The sequence below is a fragment of the Meles meles genome, chromosome 20, assembly GCF_922984935.1.
Source record: "Meles meles chromosome 20, mMelMel3.1 paternal haplotype, whole genome shotgun sequence".
In the NCBI taxonomy this organism is placed as follows: domain Eukaryota; kingdom Metazoa; phylum Chordata; class Mammalia; order Carnivora; family Mustelidae; genus Meles; species Meles meles.
This window is the reverse complement of record NC_060085.1, coordinates 58,188,543-58,212,159: the sequence shown is the minus strand read 5'-3', so window position 1 is coordinate 58,212,159 and position 23,617 is coordinate 58,188,543. Positions and strand designations below refer to the sequence as shown.

Below are 23,617 nucleotides of genomic sequence, written 5' to 3'. Positions count from 1 at the left end.
CTGATGAGGTGGGGTAGATGATCAGCCCTCTAAGCAGCTGGATGCTGGATGGGGTTTTGTGGGCTGTGATTGGGGCTTCTCCTCAACCAGATTCTATGGTCTCCGTGGTCAGTACAGGGTCTTGGCCTCTGTGCCCCAATCACCACCCCCTCCAGCCCCACATCCCTAGTCTCATTTTGGAGCAAGCACTCAGCTTGGTTTTAAGCTAAAGGATTGACAAAACTTCTCAATACTGAGTGAACATAGGCTCAACAAAGAACCACCACTCCCTTCCCCACCCCCAATTTCCTTCACAGAAAGCCCTAGTGCTCCATGTTTGTGACAAAAATCCATTCCTTAGGACTGATGCCAGGAGAAAACGGTAAGATCCAGAACTTCCCCTGCAACAGCATTTTCTGAAATGTGAACAGTTTATCAAATATAATTTATTCAGAAACAAATACAATGTTTTAAGAACTTAATTCCAAAAGGGTGACAGAACCCAAAAGCTGAGCAGAAAACAGCCTTCTGTGAGCAGTACCAGTCTGCTGGCAGTACTGAGAACTGCCAGCAAGGTCTAGCACTGAGAGAAGGCTCTACTGGTCATACCAGGTATAAAGGACCCTATGAATTACTGATGCTGGTGGTTCCTTACTCTTCCCAGGCTGCCCATTTGCTCTACTCTGGGTTCCTGGTTGCAGCCAGGATGGCCACTCACTCATGAATCCACAACTATAAACTAACACCGTATTATCTCATCCAAAAGTAAATCTACACATGTGTAACACAAGCACCTGTTATCTGCAACAAAATTTAGTCCAGCAAACTGTGGTCTTAGTCTCTGAAAATCTGGTGTTACTGGTTGTGAGGCCGCTTGGCTTCAGGTTCCTCCTCCTTCTCCTGCTTCAGCCATCGCTCCAGGAGTCCAGCACCTCCTCTCTTGGTGGGGAGTGGGCTCTTTTGCAGGAACTGGCTGGACCACTGGGGCACATCTGACTCTGCCTTCTGGGGTGTTTTGGGCTCTTCTTTTTTGGGGGACTTTGTGGCCAGCCATTGCATCATCTTCTGGCTACTACCACTTGCCTTGAGCTCCTAGGAGAAAGAAGAAAATGTTCAAACCACCCAGCTCAAGCTTTCGGGAACAGGCCAATGTCAAGGGAAGAAACAGGGTAAGAGGTATTAGGTACTGACCCAGGCTTAGAAAATGTTACTGAGAGTCAGATGGGGCTCACTGGTCAGGAGTGAGGAGAAGAGATGAGCAACTGAGTGTGCTCCAAGGAGTGTAAGGGTTAGGGAGGAGCTCTTAGAGCAGGCTTCACAGATGAGATGTGTGAAAAGAGAGTCAGTCAGAAAAGAGAGCTGACAGGCATTCCAAACAGGTGCATTCTCACAGAAGAGGGTAATTCAGTGTGACCAGGCTAAGTGTTGGGAAATGAAACTGGAGAGGTATGGCTTCAAACAGTCACCATGATTAAGGATTCAGCTAAGGCTGAATACACTGACCTGTTTCCCCACTGTGCAGCCTATCCTTGATCGGCACTGTTCCCCCCTGCTCTCTCACACCTGCACTCTAACCCTGAACCAAAGGTTCTGAATTCCCATAATGCCACTTCTCCAGAATGCGAATTCTTCAGGAGCAAATACCATGGCAGAAATGGGGCAGTGTTTAGTACACGATGAATGTGTATCATTACATTTTTACATTTTAGAGACATCTAATGAATAAAAGGATCAGGATTGCAGAGTTTGCAGAGAACTGAGACCAAAAACAAACAAACAAAAACAAACAAACAAACAAAAAACCCACGATGACACTTAGTATGGAAAACTTAGAAACTTTCAGAAAAATGGGGAGTTAGCTGTTTTGTAATCATTGTCTGTACCACTTCTCAGGCATTCTAAGAAGTCTATTCTTGGAACACTCAGAGCCATGGCCTACTTAAGTCCCTCGGTGCCACCTGGAAACAACTGGTATTCCTAAAGCGTTGGTCTGTAACTTCTGTTCCCACTGGAGGTCTTTGGCCTGTTCACCTTCCCTTCAAAACACATCTGGATGCTTGCCAATTCTAAAAAGTTAAAAGTTCATGTCAGGAATGTTCTCAAATCCTCCTGAAGGAGTAAAAGGATTAAAACTCCTCCAACTTGGGGCGCCTGGGTGGCTCAGTGGATTAAGCCGCTGCCTTCGGCTCAGGTCATGATCTCGGGGTCCTGGGATCGAGCCCCGCGTCGGGCTCTCTGCTCCGCAGGGAGCCTGCTTCCTCCTCTCTCTCTGTCTGCCTCTCTGCCTACTTGTAATCTCTCTCTCTGTCAAATAAATAAATAAAATCTTTAAAAAAAAAAAACAAAAAAAAAAAAAACTCCTCCAACTTGTAGTTGGGAAAACAGAGGTACAAAAAATAGACAAAAAAACTCCACAGTTACAGACAAAGATTCAATTATAGACAAGGGCTCCTTTGTCTTTCTTACAATCACCCTCTAGATCTGGAATCCTCAAATGTGGTTTATTAGACTCACTGAAGCAGCTCTTAATGACACTGAAGCCCAAGCCCATCCCTGAATACCGACTCAATAGGTCTAGATTGGGTCCAACATTTTACATTTCAAAAGCGCTCTCCTGGGGAGTCTGAGTCACAGCCAGCTTTGAGAATAACGCTCTCCTTGACCTTGCCACACATAAGGAAATGTGAATCTTGGATGGTTTAAATTAAAGCCGATTGTGAAAGGCCATATCCTAAAAGAAAAAGATATTCTGACAGAAGACAGAAAGCTCAGAAAGGATCATCAGAGGTCCCTACCTTTTTGACCAGTAAGTTGAGAGGAGCCAGACATTCAGGAGTGTTGTTTCGGGTGTTGTTTACCACGCAAGAGACTGGATGGAAGGTGATGTTCTCTGTGGGGTGGATTAACTTCAGAGCTTCCTGAGTCGAGACCTCACCAAAGTCAAGCCATTTAGAGACTTCCTCCTCTCCATCTAATATAGCAGGCATCCTAGCCAGTGACATAGAGACATTAGATGGGAGATAGAGGGAGCATACGGACAGAAGAGAGACGTGAGTCAGCACAAATCATCCTAAGGAGAAACCTGTCCTCTCTCTACACCTCATGTGCTGATTTGCTGCCATGTGCTCCCTGACCACAACTTGACAGGGCATGAAATTTGACCCTAGAAGGGCCAGCTTACAGTTTTTTTAAATATACCATTCCAGCTTACAGTTTTATGGCAAAGACAGTGCATAGTGTTATGACTGGATCCCCTGCACTCCAATGTACATCCTCATTGGTGAACTTTCTATGATGACTCAGCCTAGAATTAAAGGGAAATTAAAAGGAAAATCTGTCTATCAGTAATAATCTCTAGATTTACAGTAAGAAAGAGCTGTTCACCTAATTGTGAACTCTAGGAAACTATGCCATAGAAAGCAAGAATGCTGCTGCCTAAGATGACTCCTGGTACCCACGGAGATGTTAGGAAAAGATCCTATGTTTAGCTTTCAGTTTTATGTCCTAGGCCAATGCAAAGCATGTTACACATTCACTGGTGGGTGGTACAGTTCATTTTAGGAGATAAATGCAAATACATCTATTTTTTTTTTTTTTTTTTTTTTTTTTTTTTTTTTAAAGATTTTATTTATTTGACAGATAGAGATCACAAGTAGGGAGAGGCAGGCATAGAGAGAGAGAGAGGAGGAAGCAGGCTCCCTGCCAAGCAGAGAGCCCGATGCGGGGCTCGATGCCAGGACCCTGGGATCATGACCTGAGCGAAAGGCAGAGGCTTAACCCACTGAGCCACCCAGGGGCCCCGCAAATACATCTATTTTAATACTTAAAAGTGATAACTTCAACAAATCAAATGTGTACTTTAAAAAATACTTCACAGGGGCGCCTCGGTGGCTCAGTGGGTTAAAGCCTCTGCCTTTGGCTCAGGTCATGATCCCAGGGTCCTGGGATTGAGCCCCGCATCGGGCTCTCTGCTCAGCAGGGAGCCTGCTTCCCTTCCTCTCTCTCTGCCTACTTGTGATCTCTGTCTGTCAAATAAATAAATAAAATCTTTAAAAAAAAAAAAACAACTTCACAAAATTGGGGTACCTGGGTGGCTCAGTGGGTTAAGCATCTCACTCTTGATATCAGCTCAGATCATCTCAGGGTCGTAAGATGGAGCCCCGTGCCAGGCTCCACTCTCACTGGGGAGTCTGCTTGAGGTTCTTTCCCTCTGCCTCTCCCACCTGCTTGCTAGCTCTCTCTCAAATAAATAAATAAATAAATCTTTTTTTTTTTTTTTAATATTTTATTTAGTTGACAGAGAGAAATCACAACTAGGTAGAGAGGCAGGCAGAGAGAGAGGAGGAAGCAGACTCCCCGCGGAGCAGAGAGCCCAATGTGGGGCTCGATCCCAGGACCCTGGGATCATGACCTAAGCCGAAGGCAGAGGCTTTAACCCACTGAGCCACCCAGACGCCCCAATAAATAAATCTTTTAAAAAAATTTAGTCTCTGAAATCCAGAAGCGTTTTCTGATGAATGGCATCTCTGCATTGTATTACAGTTCAGCTGGAAGTAACTGGAACACTTTTTTAAAAAATTAGTTATTTATTTGATCAAGAGAGAGAGTGTGTGAGCACATAAGCCGGGGAAGTGGCCGCAGAGGGAGAAGCAGGCTCCCAGCTGAGCAGGGAGCCCAATACAGGACTTGATCCTAGGACTCTGAGATCACGACCTGAGCCAAAGGCAGACACTTACCTGACTGAGCCACCCAGGTGCCCCATGCTTTACTTTTCTTGGCAATGTATAAAATAATGTTTTATTAAAAAAATCAATGGTGTCTTAGATAAGATGAAACAGGAATTTATCTTAAATTAGCAAAAAACCCACGACTATATCATATGTAAGTATAATTTCACACAGAATGCTTCGGACAAGGCTAAAATAGATAATCCTATTATGTGCAACACTACATTCTTTTCAGCAAAACATCAAGTATCACTTCTGAGGGCACTCAGATCTGGCAAAACCTGTTAAAGTGTTACACACATATAGTCTATTATGCCAATGCTTGCTTGGTTTTTGTTTTTTTTTTTAAGATTTAGCTTAAAACATGTGAAGCAGTGCATGTAGGTGGAAAATTTTTCAGTACTGACAAGAAGCTTGAACTATTAGAGCATCTTCAGAGTAAAAAGAGAACATGTGATATCTCCTTAGCAACAGACATAAAGGAATGAACCAGTGACAACATTGTGAAAATAAAAGGAATGTCTACGGCCGCAACAACTTCAAGACGTTTCATGAAGTCAGTATCAATCAGGTCTAAAGGAACAGAAACAATGAAGAGATTCTTTAGCATACAGACTGAATGCCAAACAGTGAAAAAACTGCTTTCTCAAAAAAAGAATGCATTATTTATACATGAAGACCTGAAAGACCACAGAAGTGGCTCCTCCGAGTGCTCGCAATAGATGGCTTGGTGGTTTCAAAGGGTGATGGAATTTCCAAAGCTTTCAGTGTCAGGAGACATGAGCATGGATGAAAATGCTGAAGAATTTTCAGCAGTTAGTAGAGAAGGAGGCTATACACTGGATCAAAATGTTCAATTTTGATTAAATTAGAATCTATTATAAATGCATGCCTTGAAGCAACGTATCTTTCTTTCTTTCTTTCTTCTTCTTCTTTTAAAAAAATATTTTATTTATTGGGGCGCCTGGGTGGTTCAGTCAGTTAAGTTCCTGCCTTCAGCTCAGGTCATGATCTCAGGATCCTGGGATGAGCCTAATGTCGGGATCCCTGCTCAGCAGAGAGCCTGCTCTTGCTCTCTCTTTCAAATAAATAAAATCTTGGGGCACCTGGGTTGCTCAGTGGGTTAAAGCCTCTGCCTTCGGCTCAGGTGATGATCCCAGAGTCCTGGGATTGAGCCCCGTATAGGGGCTCTCTGCTCAGCGGGAGCCTGCTTCCTCTTCTCTCTCTGCCTGCCTGCCTCTCTGTCTACTTGTGATCTCTGTTAAATAAATAAATAAAATCTTAAAAAAAAAATCTTAAAAAATATTTATTTGAAAGAGACAGCAAGAGCAGAAGGGAGTGAGAGGAAGCAGACTCCCCGCTGAGCAGAGAGCCCTACATGGGGCTCAATCCCACAACCCTGAGACCATGACCGGAGTGGAAGGCAGACACCTAACCAACTGAGCCACTAGGCACCCCAACATTTCTTTTACCCCTGAGATTATGACGGGAGCCAGAGGCAAACACAACCAAATGAGCCACCCAGGCACCCCTTGAAGGAAAATTTCAAAGGTAGAAAAACATGCCCCAGGATTTAAAGCCACAAAACATCACAAATTTTACATAATCTTCTCTCCATTTCACAATAGCTTATAAGCTACAATTTCTCTGGCAATTTCTACAAGCAAATTCTGGAACTTTCTAAGGTAAAGTGCCATATTTAATGTAGTATCTATGTAGACAAATGTGGTACTATTTTTAATAGATCCCTATTACTTTTTAACACGTTCCTGATATATTTTTAGGTGCTGTCCCCCTAACTCTGCTTTTCCCATAAGTTATTGGGTTTTCACTGTACAGTTTGGCATAATGTAGTAACTTTTAGGAATGCATGCCATATTATAGCCAAATTGACCATAACTGTATTTTGCAAAGCAACTGCTACTCTAAATTTGTGCATATTGAAACACTGGATCCAAAAGTTACTTATCTAAAAGCAGAGTACAAACCCTCCTCTGACCCCTTTTGGACTCAGGGATATGAACTGTGACTTGCCTGGGGTGAATGTCATTCAAGCTTTTGCAGGAATCTACTGTGATGATGGTGTAGGAATACAGGAGGTCTCCTCCTTCTGGGGACTCCCAGCAGTCAAAGATCCCCGCCATTGTCAGCAGCCTCCAGTTGTCCCAGACTTTCTCCCAGTGCTCAGGACTGTCCACAGCGCCAACACTACCTGACTGGAAGCACAGTACGTGGGCAGATTAGATACTCAGCAGCCCCCTCATACACACAGGTTGGCTACTACTAAAGACTTAACAAGGCAATCATTTTGCAAGTACTTCACCCCATGTGTTATTGTTATTATTATTTTTTAATTTATTTGACAGACAGAGATCACAAGTAGTCAGAGATGCAGGCAGAGATAAAGACTGGGTAGCAGGCTCCCCGCTGAGCAGAGAGCCTGATGTGCGGCTCAATCCCAACACCCTGGGATCATGACCTGAGCTAAAGGCAGAGGCTTTAACCCACTGAGACACCCAGGCGCCCCATCACCCCATGTATTATTAATTCCTCTTGATCCACTGTTGCCAAAAGAAGTTTGATGGCAAGTACCCACTGAAGCTATGGATTTATGGCTTAACAATTTCAGAATACAATCTAACATCACCAATGGGCATTCAGGCCTTCCACAATTCAGGCCATCATTTTAGCTTTTACTAATAATTTTAATTTGAACCAACCCCAGCTACCTGTAAATGAAGCCCTTGTGCAATTTTGGGCCTTTTTAATCTTGATAGAGCAAATTCCTCTGCCCAAAATATCCTGCCATTTCTCATAATGCCAGCTCCTACTTTCCATTTAAGATTCAGTTCAAGACCTAGAATATAGAAAGCTAGTTAAGAGTACCCCCTCCACCCTAACAGTAAGAAAAAAGCTAGATAATTTACAAAAATCCTAACTTTTCATTTTTATTATTCTATCTTTATTTTTTATTTTCAAACCCCACGGGTAGCCCAACACAGGGCTTGAACTCATGAACCTGAGATCCAGACCTGAGTCGGATGCTTAACCATCTGAACCACCAGGCACCTCCAAAATGACAGCTTTTCTTAAACTCATCAGAAAACTGAGTTCACTGGGCAACAAACTGGCATGAATTTTATGGGAAGACGGGGACCTCCAAGGGATGAGAGAGACGTAAGCACTGGCTTACTGGTGGCAACAGGAGGAAGACAAGGCCTTCATTCAGATAAAATTATTACCAAGTTGCTAAAAGTAGTGTGTGGGCTAGCTTGAGATCCCAGAACCTCTGAGAGCTGTAGATATCCAGAGAGTTTGCATTAGCTTGCAGATTCTTCTCCATGAACTTCCCCAGCTGCTCACAAGAAAGATGAGGGCAGAGCAGGAGACTAGAGAAAGCCTTCCTTGCTGGTACATGCCTAGAGGAGGGGAGCTCTCTTACATCAGGAGAGGCAGAAGCCTCACTCAATCACTTCTCATCTAAGAAACAAAAGCCTTGAGGGGCCAGGATATGGGTAATAAAGCCTATTATCCTAAGATACAGGTAAAGAATCTACTGAGTCCGGGGAAGGGTTAAAGAAAAATCCTTCTACTCCCCTAGGAAAGGAGTAGGATACCTGAGAAAGCCTGGGCCTGACAGCCAGGGCCACAGATCTGCCTGAGACATATGCCTGAGGCATATGAAGACATTAAAGAACACTCTCCCACCCTTTAGATGAGCAAGCACCACATGGACAGCAACAGCAGCCTAATTCTAGGGAAGGAGCAAGAGCATAGAGAGATCCTTTCCAAAGCACAGGCCTAAAGGGAGGTACTACAGCTGAAGGAAGCAGGGCTAGAGAAAAACCCTCTGGAAAATCACCCTTACCCTGAACACAAGATGGCACAGAGAAATTTAAAGAAATTTAAAAAAGAATAAAGGTAATTGTAACAACAAAACCAGTTCAACTCCTGATAAGATCCACTCAATCTCACACATTAATGGCCCATTAGAAGGGTAAGTGAATCCATTTCCAGACATAAATATTATTTATCTCAGTCTCAATGTATACCAGTCAATCAAAAATTTTAAGACAAATAAAAAAGCCAGAAAACCCAATGAACTGCCAAGAGATACAGAAATCAACAGAAGCAGACTCCAGATATTTCTTTTCCCAAATACTGAAACTATCAGAAAGGGAATTTTAAAGAAGTGTAATTAATAAGTTAAAGGCTCTTGTAGAAAACATAGACAACAAATATTAACAGAGAATAAATCTTGGCAAAATAAGAAAGAAGACTTGGCAATAAAAACTACCCAAACTAAAGTACAGAGAAAAATAAAATACACAGAAGAAAAAATTCAGCAACTATGAGACAGGGTCACCTGGGTTGCTCAGTGGGTTGATCCTCTGCCTTTGGCTGAGGTCATGATCTTGGGGTGCTGGGATCGAGCCCCGAGCTGGGCTCTCTGCTCAGCATCTCTGCCTACTTGTTATCTCTCTCTCTCTGTCAAAGAAAGAACGAACGAACGAACGAACTATGGGACAATATCAAGTTGTCTAACGTGTAATTAGAATCCCAGAAAGTGAAGAGCAATGGGTAAGAAGAAATACCTTAATATATGATGGCTGAAAATTTACCAAAAATTATGAAAGACACAAAGCACAGATCCGAGGGAGCTCAGAGAAAATGTCAAACACACAAACACACACATGCATAAAAACTACACACTCATACTCAGACTGCTGAAAACCAAAGAGAAAATCTTGAAGGCATTAGGCAAAGAGAAGTGGTAGAAGCACACATTACAAACAGAAGAAAAAAGACAAGAAATTACAGTAGACTTCTCAGAAGAAACTAGAAGAGCCAGAGTCAATGGAGTATTTTTTTTTTTTAAGTGCTGGGAAAAAACCCCCCAAAACTGCCAACCCAGAATTCTATACAAAGTGAAAACACCACTCAAAAATGCAGATAGTGGGGCGCCTGGGTGGCTCAGTGGGTTAAAGGCTCTGCCTTCGGCTCAGGTCATGATCCCAGGGTTAAGGGATCGAGCCCCGCGTCGGGCTCTCTGCTCAGCCGGGAGCCTGCTTCCCTTCTTCTCTCTGCCTGCCTCTCTACTTGTAATCTCTGTCTGTCAAATAAATAAATAAAATCTTAAAGAAAAAATGCAGATAGTGATGCCAGGAGCTGGGGGCAGAAAATGACTAAAAATGGGGGCACCTGGGTGGCTCAGTGGGTTAAAGCCTCTGCCTTCGGCTCGGGTAATGATCTCAGGGTCCTGGGATCGAGCCCCGCATCGGGCTCTCTGCTGAGTGGGGAGCCTGCTTCCTCCTCTCTCTCTGCCTGCCTCTCTGCCTACTTGTGATCTTTCCCTGTTTGTCAGATAAATAAATAAAATATTTAAAAAAAGAAAATGACTAAAAATGGGCATGGGGGAGAAAAACCATGAGAGACTCTTAACTATAGGAAACAAACTTGAGGGTTGCTGGAGGGGAGGTGGGCGAGGGGGATGGGGTAATTGGGTGATGGACGTTAAGGAGGGCATGTGATGTGATGAGCACTGGGTGTTATATGCAACTGATGAATTACTGAACACTTTATCTGAATGCTACATCTGAAACTGATGAGGTACTTATATGTTGGCTAACTGAATTAAAAAATGGGCATGGGGTTTCTCTTTGGGGTGATAATAATGTTGTGAAATTAAATAGGATGGTTACCCAACATTTTGAATGCTAAACCACTACATACTTTAAAAGGGTGAATTTTATTAAATGTAAGTTGTATCTCATGAAGAGAATCATGATGATTAAAAAAATGAACTAAAAAAATGAAAACTTTGAATATACTAAAAAAAATTCACTGACTTGCATACTCTAAAAAGGTGAATTTCATGAATTATACTTCAATAAAGCAGTTATTTTTTTAAAAAGTTCTGTGACGACAGAAACAAAATGTCCTTCTTTGGATTAGCTTCTTTATCCCTTTCCAAATACCAACTGTGAACACTGTTGACAATACCTCTTCTGTTTTTGCTTGGGGGAAGTAGATGAAGTACGGCTGCCTTTGGCTATTAACCTGACATCGCTGCCACTCATAGAATCCATCTGCTAAAACGACACAGCGTCTTCCCTTTCCGAGAGGTACCTGAGGGAAAATGTGAGCAAGATAAGGTTTTAGTGACACAATGTGTCATGGACGACTTCAGTTAAAATCTCAGGTCCACCAATGTATGCAGACTTTAGAGCAGTTATTTAATTTTCTCTGTACCTCCCTTTTCTTATGTATAAAGTTGCCACTCACACAGCTATTGAAAAGATTAAATAATATACTCCAGCCCCAGCTGCATTAATTATAAGTGCATGAGAACCTCCAAGTGAAAACTGTCTAGTTGAACTCAGTCAACCTACAGGATATGAGAAATAATAATAGTTTTGTTTTAAACCACTAAGTTTTGGGATGACTCATTATGTAGTAATACATATTAACAGCACTCAACATTAGGAACTGGGAACACACTTTCCAGGAGAACCTTATTTTTTCCCTCAGGTATATAAGGCGCTAATAGCTCTGCTGGAAAAAAGACCAGAGTATGTGCCTTTTCCCTAGACTCACTACTTACCTTGAAGGAACGTTTCTCCATTATGGTATCACTACGACAGTTGGAAGTGTTGAACTTCAGCTTAGAAGGATCACTCTCCTTGAACCAAGATGGGACCAATCCCCATCGCATGGGAGCAATGATACGTTCAGATGAGTCTGCACCCTGTGATGGGAAAAGGTTAATATCCAGTGGAGATAATGAAATTTAGAAAACCAAATGTGGCACATGCATTACATTACACTGAAATATAATATTATACAGAGACTATTAAAAGGGAAAGATTCTACTTGAGAACAATTTAATTTATTTCTTTTAGCAGTTTTTTTTAAAAACAAAGATTTTATTTATTTATTTGTCAGAGAGAGAGTGAGCACGAGCAGGGGGAGCAGCAGGTGGAGGGAGAAGCAGGCTCCCTGTTGAGCAAGGAACCCAATTCAGGACTTCATCCAGGACCCTGGGATCATGACCTGAGATGAAGGCAGACATTCAACCGACTAAGCCACCCAGGCATCCCTTGAAAACAATTTTAACGATTTATCACAATGTGAGTAACTTGAGTTCTTTAGCATTTATCAGGATATAAGACATACTGCTTGGGTAAGGTGGGGGATACAAAGAAGTTTAGTCTCTGCAAACGTTTACTTAGTGTCTTGTATGAGAGACATAGTGCTAGGCCTAGCAGTTCATGTAGGCCCAGGTCTCAAGAAGCACACATCACAGACAATGATAATACAATGAGCTACATGCTATGATCAAGACACACACAGGGTGCTGTGGGGCACATGAAATAGTGCTTAACCTCAAAGGGCTTGCACCATAACATACAAGGCCACAGAGACATAAAAATATTAATAATTTGAGATACAACAGGCTAATGGCCATATAAGTGGTACATATGAGGAGCAGCAAGGGAGTTCAGTTCCATCTCTCATTGTGAGAGATGGAACAGAGAAGTATCAACTTCTTAGAAGGGACAGAAAGGACAGGGGCGGGGTGGGGATGGTTCTTAAATTAGATCCCACAAAAGGTACAGAATTCAGACAAAGAAGAGATGGGAGGGAAGACTAGATATGAAATTAAATGAACAGGGGTGCCTGGCTGGTTCAGTTGGAGGAACATGTGACTCCTGATCTTAGGGTTCTAAGTTTGAGCCCCTCACTGGGTATAAAGATTATTAAAAGCAAATAAACTTAAAAAAAAAAAAGAAATTAAATGAACAAAGAGGCAATGTCAAGAATGTATAGGAAGGGGCGCCTGGGTGGCTCAGTGGGTTAAGGCCTCTGCCTTCGGCTCAGGTCATGATCCCAGGGTCCTGGGATCAAGCCCCACATCGGGCTCTCTGCTGAGCAGGGAGCCCGCTTCCTCCTCTTTCTCCCTGCCTGCCTCTCTGACTAGTTGCAATCTCTGTCTATCAAATAAATAAATAAAATCTAAAAAAAAAAAAAAAAAAAAAAAAAAGAATGTGTAGGAAGTTGTTTTGTGCAGAAAAGTAATAGCAAGCCAGAGAGCCAGAGGATGCTATTTTTAGAAGGGCCTGCTTACAAGGTTGGCCCTCAGCATCTGGGAACTTGGATTTTTTTTATGTTTTCCCCTTTTCCCCACTGACAAGGATGGTTTGGTTTACTCTGCCTACCTAGTCTGTGCAGAAATGAGGTTTAGGTGATTATCTCCTTTCCTTCTGGGAGTATGGAATTTTGGTGCTTGCTAAGTGGAGTACCCAATAAAAACCTTAGGCTTTTGGGGGGCTGGCTCAGTCGGTAGAACTTGTGACTCTTGATCGCAGGGTCATGAGTTTGATCCCCACATTGGGTGTGGAGCCTATTTAAAAAAATAAAACGGGCACCTCAGTGGCTCAGTGGGTTAAGTGTCTGCCTTTGGCTCAGGTCGTGGTCCCAGGATCTTGGGATGGAGCCCTGCATCAGGCTCCCTGCTCAGCTGGGAGCCTGCTTCTCCCTCTGCTTGTGCTCCTCTCTCTCTCTAATAAATAAAATCTTAAAGTATATATATATATTTTTAAGGATTTATTTATTTTAGAAAGAGAGAGGAAAGTGCATGTGCAACTGGGGGGAGAGGCAGAGGGAAAGAGAGAGAATCCTCAAACAGACTCTGCTGAGCATGGAGCCCAATGCAGGGCTAAACTCCAGGACTGAGATCATGATCTGAGCCAAAACCAAGAGTTGGCCACTTAACAGACTGAGACACCCAGGTACCCCTAAAATAAAATCTTTAAAAACAAAATGGAACAAAACAAAGCAAAACAAAACAAAAAACCTTGAACTTTCAGTTTCTAATGGGTTACCCGAGACAGAAACACTGCACATAACTACATTTTTCACTGCTGGAGAAGGAACGTGCCTAGTATATCCCTCCTCACAGGAAGGAGGGAGATAAGGAAGCTTGTGCATGGATTTTTTCCAGATTCCTACTGGTGTCTCCCCCCTCCCCTTTTTAAAAAAGATTTTATTCATTTATTTGACAGGCAGAGATCACAAGCAGGCAGAGAGACAGGCAGGGAGAGAGGTGGAAGCAGGCTCCCTGCTGAGCAGAGAACCCCACTGACTCGTGGCTCGATCCCAGGACACTTTAACCCACTGAGTCACCCAGGTGCCCCTGATGTCTTTTTCCCTTACTGATTCTATCATGTATCCTTGCACCGTAACAAACCTTAGCCATAATATGCCTTATATGTTGAGTCCTTCCTAATGAACCTCCAAATGTGGGGGTACCCTTGGGGGACTCTGACACATGGTTGTTAAAAATTTTTGGTGGGTAATTGGCCCCTTGAGAACTTGATGAAATCTACAGATTAAAATGCCTACATGTGCATGCACACACATACACACACACACACACACACACACACACACTTAACGTATGCTGTAGTACACTATGGGTTGGAAGACATCATGAGCAGTCAGTGCATTCTAGGTGCTACCATAGCGGTTTGGGGGTAAGGATATGGTGGGTCTCATGATGGTGGTAGTAAGAATAAAAGACACCAAAAGACAGACTAAAAATAAAACTGTTGGTAAATGGAAAAAGAAGACAGGACTGATTAGATTTTTAAGCCTAGAAGAATGAGCATAAGAGAAAATTCTGAAGAAGGTCTTGATTTGGGAAAAGATCATGTGTTGAATTTCAGATAATAGTGGGAAGTCTATTGCAATTCTTTGTTTTGTTTTCCAGTTTGTAGCTGTAGCAGTTTAAAGAAATGGTTGCAAAATCTTTGATACTCCTCTCATTGAGAGCCGAAGTGTATGTTCCTTTCCCTTAAATCTGGATGGGCCTGTGATTCATTTGTAACCAACATAATGTGGCACAAGTGACTCTATGATTTCTAAGACAAGGTGATAAAATGTGTGTCAGTTTCTTCTTGCTTGCAGAGACATTGCTTCTGAAGCACTGAGCTGCCAAGTAAGAAATCCAGCCACCTTAAGACTGTCATGCTGCGAAGAAGCCCAGGCTACATGGAGAGGCCACATGTAAGTGTTCTGGTCGACAGCCTAAGTTGAGAACCAATGCCAATTGCCAGATTAGTGAGTGAAAATATCTCTAGATCAGAGGTTGGCAAATTTTCCTTCCTACCTTCCTCCCTCCCTTCCTTTCTTTTGAAGATTTTATTTATTCATTTGAGAGGAAGAGACAGAGAGAGTGTGAGCTGGGGGAGTAGCAGAGGCAGAGGGAGAAGCAGATTGCCCACTAAGCAGGCAGTCAGACATGGTGCTCTATCCCAGGACCCTGAGATCATGACCTGAGCCCAAGAGAGACGCTTAACCGACTGAGCCACCCAGGTTCCCCAGCAAATTTTTCTGAAATGGCCAGATATTAAGTATTGTAGATTTTGTAGGTCATATAGTCTCTATTACAATTATAATATAACTACTGTTACAGGGACAAAGCAGCCATAGAAAACAGATAAATGAATGGATGTTTTTGTGTTCTGTAACATTTACAAAATGGTCAGAGGGCCCTAGTTTTCTGATTCCTGCTCTAGATGATCCTAGCCCCAAATGTCAGGTCTTCTCAGGTGAGGCTCAGACTTCAGGGAAGAGACAAACCATACCTGTAACGCCCTGTCCTCATTTAAAGTCACTAGAATAAAATCCAAGTACAGCTATTTATTATGTCCAACAAGCACTGAGAGATATGGAATTAAAGCTTAAGAGAGAGGCAGCAAGGTACAAAGAATGGGTCCACAAACTTTTTCTGTGAGAGGCAAACAGTAAGTATTTTTGCCGTTGTGAATTCATGTAGTCTTTGTTGCAATGACTCAAGCAACTCGACTCTACTGCCTTTAGTTATTATGAAAGCAGATAAAGAATGAAGGAGCATGGCTGTATTCTAACAAAACTTTACAAAAACCGGCAGTGGGCTAGATTTGATCTGAGGACCAGTTTGCCAGCCCCTGGTATAGAGGAAAGAATAAAGCCTTTGCAAGAAGACCCTGGTTCAAAAATCCTGTCTCTGCTACTTATGAGGTTGGACTAGTCTCAACTTCCTGGACCCTCAACTTTCTATATCTGTAAAAATAGAATGAACCAATACCTACCTTGCAGGATCATTTAAATGCATGACATGAAATAAGCACACAAATTATAGTTTATGACCTTCCTAAGGTTAGAATTAAAAACAAATAGTAAAATTTTCTATGTGAAGGTGATTGTTAAAGCCTTGAGGATAAAGTTTCTTAGAAAGTAAATTGGGGCTCCTGGGTAGATCAATCGGTTAAGTGTCCCAATTCTTGGTTTTGGCTCAGTTCATGATCTCAGGGTCTTGAGACTGAGCACTGCATAAGGCTCTGTGCTCAGCAGGGAGTCTGCTTGAGATTCTCTCTCTCAAATAAATAAACTTTAAAAAAAAAAACCCACCACGATTTAATTAATTAACTTATTTGTCAGGGGCGCCTGGGTGGCTCAGTGGGTTAAGCCGCTGCCTTCGGCTCAGGTCATGATCTCAGGGTCCTGGGATCGAGTCCCGCAACGGGCTCTCTGCTCAGCAGCGAGCCTGCTTCCCTCTCTCTCTCTGCCTGCCTCTCTGTCTACTTGTGATTTTCTCTCTGTCAAATAAATAAATAAAATCTTTAAAAAAAAATTTATTTGTCAGAAAGGGAGAGAGAGCATAAGCAGGGGGATAGGCAGGCAAGAGGCAGGCTTCCTGCTGAGGAAGGAGCCTGATGCAGGATTCGACCTCAGGACCCTGGGATCATGATCTGAACCAAAGCCAGACGCTTAACTGACTGAGCCACCTAGGCATCCCCCCAATAAATAAATCTTTAAAAAGAAAAAAATAAAAAGGTAAATCAAGCACAGGATTTAACCGGGGGGGGGGGGGGGGGGTACAAAAATAAAACAAAGTAATGAAGGAAAATAGAATCTAAGATAAAAATACCTAGAGAAATGAAAGCAGAATGAGAAATAATGAGTAGAAAGAGAAAAGTCAAGAGGATGCAATTCCAAGAAAAGAATTATCAGCAGTGGTTCTGTCTCCAAAGGGCTTCCCTTTTGTATAAAGCTAATCGATTACCTCCACTGTGCTGCTTGTAAGAGACTGTTCCGTTTCTCCCCAAACTTGCCTGTATCAGATAATATCCTTCTCTCTTTCTCTCTCTCTCTCTCACACACCTACTCCATTCTCATTCAGGCAGTTAGGTTCTACAAGTCACTGCAAAAACTGAATTTGTGAATACTGGAATACTGAACTGTTGCTCTTTATTTTTTTGAATTGCTGCTCTTAAGGGGAAGGGGAAGTACAGGGGTAGGTTCCTACCTGCCTACGGAGACATTTATATCAACTGAGCAGTATACAACCTTGTTCTGTATCTCTGTTTGAATTCATGACCAACAGCACTGTAACTCATGCCTGAATGATGTTTATCTAATACGTTTTTCCCTGTAAGTCATATTACAACCTTCTTGCACTTAAGAATACAAGCCAGCACTTAGCGTTATGGTTGGGGGCAATTTTATTTCTTATTATTTTAAAGATATGTACGTATGTATATAGCATGTATGTAGTTTTGACAGAGAGAGACACAGTGAGAGGGAACACAAGCAGGCAGGGTGGGAGAGGGAGAGCTTCCTGTGGAGCAGGGAGCCCGACATGGGGCTTGATCCCAGGACCTTGGGATCATGACCTGAACTAAAGGTAAACGCTTAATTACTGAACCACCTAGTGCCCCACTTGGGGACAATTTTAAACAGTGAAATCACCAATAAAATACACAGGAATGCAAAAAAACATAGCACTAAATCAACTCCAAGAAGGGTACTTGTTTACAACGTAAGAGCTAAAACAAGAAGGTAGAGCTTTGCTGGGAATGTGTACATTGGGTCACTCAAAACTTCCTCTACTCCATGCATCCATGAATGACTTCAAAAACAGCATGAGTATTATTTTGGGGAATATAAATAATTTTAGAGCAGGCAAATCTGCAAACTTGAAATCTATGAATAATGAGGATCAACTGTGTGTATGTATGTGTATGTTTATGTTTATATATGTATACATGTGTGTACTCTTCCCCTTAAAGACAGAGGAAGCCTGGGTATACTGTATGCCAAGAGACAGGAAAAACAAAAGCAATTAATGAGCATGCAGTGTACGGAAAAGACTACCCTAGAAGAAAGAAATGGTGGCATAACTGAAGTTTTCTTTTTTTCTAAAGATTTTATTTGATAGAGACACAGAGAGAGAGGAACACAAGCAGGGGGAGTGGGAGAGGGAGAAGCAGACTTCTCTCTGAGCAGGGAGCCAAATACAGGGCTTGATCCCAGGATTACAACCTGAGCGGGAGGCAGAGGCTTAACGACTGAGCCACCCAGGCGGCCACGGAACTGAGCTTAACAGGAACTTGCTCTCTGGTGAGTTACAGATAAAGACTATACCAGAAGTTGTCACACAAAGGAAACTTTATTTGCAGCAAATAAGAAGAGGGTAAGTGGAGATGGGGGTGGTGGTGAGCTCATTTCTTTTATTTAGAATTAGGATGAATATTTAGAAAGGGGAGCTTTATCATCTCACGTAAAGGTAGACATAAGGGCATTTAAAAGTGAGCCTAAGGTTCCACAGACTGACTTTGGAAAACTTGACTCTAACACTTCTTATGTTAATGAAGTCTGAGGTCCAACTAGGGCAGAAACTTTAACATAAGAAAGCAGAGGTAACTGTAGGATACGGGTAAAGAGTTTGTGTGCAGGCTCTGAAGGCAGGTACAAACTGGATGGGGCTTGGGGTCTTTATCTCAGGTAAGGAATGCAGGACCTTCCTATTTTCTGAAACTGCACTGGGAGTTTTACCCATGGTCGTCTCTGATAAAGCTAGGGGCTATTTCCTGACCTGGAAGACACTGTTTTACATTCCCTTTGTTCCTTTAAAATCCTTAGCTATGGAGTTTTTGTTTGTTTGTTTTGGTGGTAATTCTGACACCTCCTCTGAAGTTTTGCAAGAAGTGAGCTTTGGAATGGGAAAAAAAAAAAAAAGAAGTGAGCTTTGGAAAGTTGCCAGGGTGGTTAAGAGTCCTCCTCTTGGCTGGGTTCATGGTCTCAGGGTCATGAGGTCAGACCGCACTCAGCCAGGAGCGCCTCTCTCTGCACACCCCCCTCAAATAGATAAAGTCTTTATTTTTATTTTATTTATTTTTAAAAACCGATTTTATTTATTTATTTGACAGAGAGAGATCATAAATAGGCAGAGAGGCAGGCAGAGAGAGACAGAAAGGGAAGCAGGCTCCCTGTTGAGCAGAGAGGCCCATGCGGTTCTTGATCCCAGGACCCTGAGATCATGACCTGAGCCCAAGGCAGAGGCCTTAACCCACTGAGCCACCTAGGCGCCCCTATTTTTATTTTTTTAAAGATTCCATTTATCTATTTGAAAGAGAGAGACAAAGAGAAGGCACGAGCCAGGTAGGAGCAGGAGTGGGGGGAGTGGTAGAGGGCGAGGGAGAAGCAGACTTTCCAGAGCATGGAGCCTGACTTGGGGCTGGACCCCAGGACCCAGAGATCCTGACCCCAGCTGAAAGCAGATGCCCAACCAACTAAACCACCCACGTGCCCCAATAAATAAAATCTTTTAAAAAAACAACAAAACGTGTGCTTAGGTAAGCAAAGCCAGTAGTACATAAATCACGGAAAATAGCTGGGGGCCTAAAATGACTAGTCTCTTATGTCATGATAGCTATGTCTCATCTAATTTTTCTGGGGACCCAACTATTTCTTTTTATAGCAGGGCAGAAAATGTAAATCCAAGTGTTAATCTCATCTCAGGAGGAAGAGAAAGAAGGTTCAGGGCTTTTGGGGCACCTGGGTGGCTCAGGCAGTTAAGAGTCTAACTCTTGATTTTGGCTCAGGTTGAAAACTCTGGGTTGTGAGATCAAATGCTTTGGGTTCTGTGATCAGCGGGGAGTTCGCTTGAGATTCTCTCCCTCTGTCCCTCCCCATACTAGTGCGTAGGTGTGTGTGCTCCGTCTCTGAAATAAATCTTTAAAAAAAAAAAGGAAAGAAACAGCTTTTGTGAATCCTCTGTTCAAGAATCAAGCAGAAGAGCCCCCTATCCAAAGCATAAATGAGATAACATTATACAATGATCATCTAAATGATCTTTGATCGGGAATTTGCAAGACAACCATAGCCTAAATTTGACATTCTCAACATGCAACTTTGACAACCTTTCCCCACCAAGATCTAGCAGGGAGAAAAAGGGGTATGCTACTGGCATCTGGTGGCTGCTAAATATTCTGCAATGTACAGGACAGCGTCCCACCCAAAATGTCAATAGTGCCAAGGTTGAGAAATCCTACCTTCCAAATCCCCCTGATCATCACCTTTAATGTTAGTATGTTCACTGGACAATTCTAAGCCAAACCCAAACATGAGGCTGCCCTCTTCTGGGAACAATAAATAGAAAGTGGCTGAGAAGCCAAAATACTGAAAATATTACTCAGTATTAGTCATCTTTTCCTTCTTCCCTTTTGGACTTGTGACCAGAACAGCTGGTAGAGCTGAGGTAGATAAGTGAAAGAGTAAGCAATTTGCAAATCAGTGGTTTCAAATGCAAATGTACCACATATGCTGGCCATTGATGGTACGGATTAAGGAACAGTTATAATGATTCTAATTTTGTTTTATAATTTACAGGTATGAGACACATGGAACCTCATATATTTATTAAAATTAGGAAACCCCAGCAATCTTTTTTTTTTTTAAGCTTTTTATTTATTTATTTGACAGACAGAAGTCACAAGTAGGCAGAGAGGCAGGCAGAGAGAGAGAGAGGAGGAAGCAGGCTCCCGATGAGCCCCGATGCGGGGCTCATCCCAGGACCCTGGGATCATGACCTGAGCCGAAGGCAGAGGCTTTAACCCACTGAGCCACCCAGGCGCCCCAGGAACCCCAGCAATCTTAACAAAATTTGTTAGATGTGTAGAATCAAAACACTACACTAGTAAATTCATATCACTGATGGAAAGAGGGGTGGGGCTATGTTTGCTAGGGGCTCCACCTTCTCCATTCCTAGTTCTAGGAAGCACCTACTAGAGTGGGAAAGTGGTTGGGACCACAGTCCCAGCTCTGTCCCCTCACTTACTGGGTAACCCCAAGACAAGTTATAATATCTCTACACTTCTGTCTTTACATCTGTTAAATTTTTCTTCCAGCTAACATTCATTCTATAAGTCTAAAGACATGATATCGAGAGAACCAAGGCTAAAAAAGGCACATACATTTAATCCGTCTCTCTTTTCACTTCAAATCAGGCCTTCCTAATTTGCTTCAGGAAACATGTTTTAGTCTTTCCTTTCCCAGTTAAGGTTTTCTATGATATTTATTTTTATTTTCCTCTCAGTAAAAAAAAAAAAAAAAGTTTATTAGTTTCTTTCTTTTTTTAAAGACTGTATTTATTTGACAGAGAGAGAAACATCACAAGTAGGCGGGGGGGGGGGGGGGGAGCAGGCTCCGCACCGAGCAGAGAGCCCAATGGCTCCATCCCAGGACCCTGAGACCATGACCTGAGCTGAAGGCAGAGGCTTAACCCACTAAGCCACCCAGGCTCCCCAAGTTTATTAGTTTCAAAAGGGAAGGATGCACCCAGTAAAAATAGCTCAAGAATAAACTATTTCATGTATAGGGCTTCATTCAACCGGAAAGATCAACGTTCGGTATGCTTACTTCAAACATAGAAATGAACCGTGACTATAATATTATCACAAGAATTCTGACAAGTAGCAGGGGTACAGGCGACTTTATAAAGTGATTTAAGTATTACGGATCAAATAGAATAAAAATCCAGGATGGAAACAATCATGATTTTTAATAACTTTTCACGGACATTTAAAGTGCTTAAGATATGGAGGAGCCCCTCCAGGGCACAGTCTGCTGAGCGTCTGACTCTTGGTTTCAGCTGGGTCTTGGGATCAAGCCCCTTCAGGCTCCCTGCTCAATGTGGAGTCTGCTTGGGATTCTCTCTCTCCCTCTGCCTCTGCCCCTCCGGCTTGTGGGGTCTCTCTAAAATAAATAAATAAAATCTCATGATAAATAAAATAAAATGCTTAAGACATGGAGAAACCATTCATTTCTGGAATTAAGCATTTTATTTACTGCATGCTAGCACTGGTGTCCACGTGCATGCACACACGCCCAAACACACATTCAGGAGATAAAGCAAAGAACCAAAACATGATTATGAATTACTGGTCACTCCAACACTACAGAGGAAATACTATAGAAACAGTGAGTGCCATTTAACTTCAGACAACCAAACCAACCTCATCTGTTCCTAGCTTCAGTAAAACACACATCAACAGAAGCATAAAAAAATGGGAACTTCCACGTTCACGGAACACCAAGAGGGGTTTCAGATTAGCTCGTCTTAATCCTGCCCTAGGCCTAGAGATTCTGGTCATCTGGCGGGGTAAAGGGCATGGAAATCTTTTTTTTTTTTTAAAGATACTCAAATGACACTGATCATCAGTGAGGTTTGAAAGATGCGATCCTAAAAAAGCGTATTCAAACAGGGGGTTCAAATAAATTTGGCGCGCATTCCGACGACCCCGAGAACAGGGCCTCATCTTCTAAGATGAGAAAATGCCGATCAAGCTTCTCTTTGCAGTGAGGTCGGAAGTGGTTCTCAGCTGGGGTCAGAACCCGTGCACAGAGGCTGAGCGCGCGCCGAAGCCAACCCAAGCGGATGAGCGTCCCCCGTGAGTCCAGAAGCCGGCCCCGCACAGACACCAGCGCTTACCTTCTCAAAGTGCAGCCGCGACAGAAGCACTGGGCTGCTGGACCGCGGGCTCTTGTTGTACGAGGGGCAGTACTTGTCGGGGTCCTTCCACTCGGGGAGCCGCTGCCGGCCCTGCCGGTCCCGATAGGCGCACGCTCTGGCCAGCACATCTTTAGGCAGGTGACAGGAGGTGCGCCCGCACATGCCCGCGCGCAGCCCGGCACCGCCTGAAGAAGAAGCACGGCGGGGCTGTCGCACTAGCTCACCGTCTCCCGACCGCGGAGTCGCCGCGGCGGACCGTGCCAGCCTGGCCGAGACCCGACGCGCGGCGGGGACGCGGCCCCCCGCGAGGCGCCATTGTTCAGCTCAGGCCCGCGGCGGACCGAGGCACGGGGGCGGTCTCCGGTCACTGCTGGAGCCGCACGCCCTGGCTCCGCCGGACCCTTTCCGGCCTCAGCGTCCCGGCCCCGCTCCGCCTGCTCACCTCCCCGGCTCTTCTCCCCTCCGGCACCGACTACAGCCCAGGGGAGGGGCTCCCGCCCTCCAACCTCCAGGACTGCAGCCCGCGCCGCCAGGACGCCGGCTCTCCCGGCGGGAACTCGGCCTGCTCCTCAAGGCCAGGGCCTCCGCGCCGCCGCCCCTCCTCACGTCCATCTCGGCCCGGCCGCCCGCCCCGCCTCACCTCGCGTTCCCCTCCGTCCCGCCGGCCGCCCGCGCCGCCTCGCCTCACCACACGTCCGCCTCCGCCCGGCCACCAGCCCCGCCTCACCTCACGTTCACCACGCGTCCACCTCGGCCCGGCCGTCCGCCCAGCCTCACCTCACCTCGCCTCACGTCTCCTGGGCTCGCCCCAGTCCACCTCGGCCCGGCCGCCCGTCCCGCCTCACTTCACGCCCACCTCGGTTGGGTCGCCCGCGACGCTCTCCTCCCGCGGGCTCTCAGGCTCTGCCGGCCCGCGCTCCGGCGCCAGGCCCCGCCCCCAGCGCCGTCGGCCCCGCCCCCACGCGTTGGAAGGATGCCGGGGCGTCCCGCGCGCCCCGGAATCTGAATCTTCTGAAAGGACCCCAAGAGAAGGCTACGGCTGGCTTTGGGGACTCCCCTCTCTTGATTCTTG

The 23,617-nt window shown here is 44.1% G+C and overlaps 1 protein-coding gene across 4 annotated transcripts; it reads right to left on the bottom strand.

Annotated features, from left to right (window-relative positions):
* Positions 1–411: 411 nt before the first annotated feature.
* Positions 412–23,473, bottom strand: HMCES (5-hydroxymethylcytosine binding, ES cell specific). 4 transcript variants are annotated; one of them, XM_045992139.1, is made up of 7 exons: positions 23,328–23,473; positions 22,525–22,730; positions 11,311–11,454; positions 10,710–10,835; positions 6,741–6,922; positions 2,775–2,967; positions 412–1,071 (listed from the first exon to the last, which is right to left on the bottom strand). In XM_045992139.1, the coding sequence occupies exons 2-7, from the start codon at positions 22,705–22,707 to the stop codon at positions 835–837; spliced, it is 1,065 nt and encodes a 354-aa protein (XP_045848095.1). In that variant the 5' UTR covers positions 22,708–22,730; positions 23,328–23,473; the 3' UTR covers positions 412–834. The 4 variants fall into 4 exon arrangements, with proteins under 4 accessions (XP_045848095.1, XP_045848093.1, XP_045848094.1 ...); XM_045992137.1 differs by having other exon boundaries at positions 23,323–23,464; XM_045992138.1 differs by having other exon boundaries at positions 23,273–23,462.
* Between the last annotated feature and the right edge of the window lie 144 nt (positions 23,474–23,617).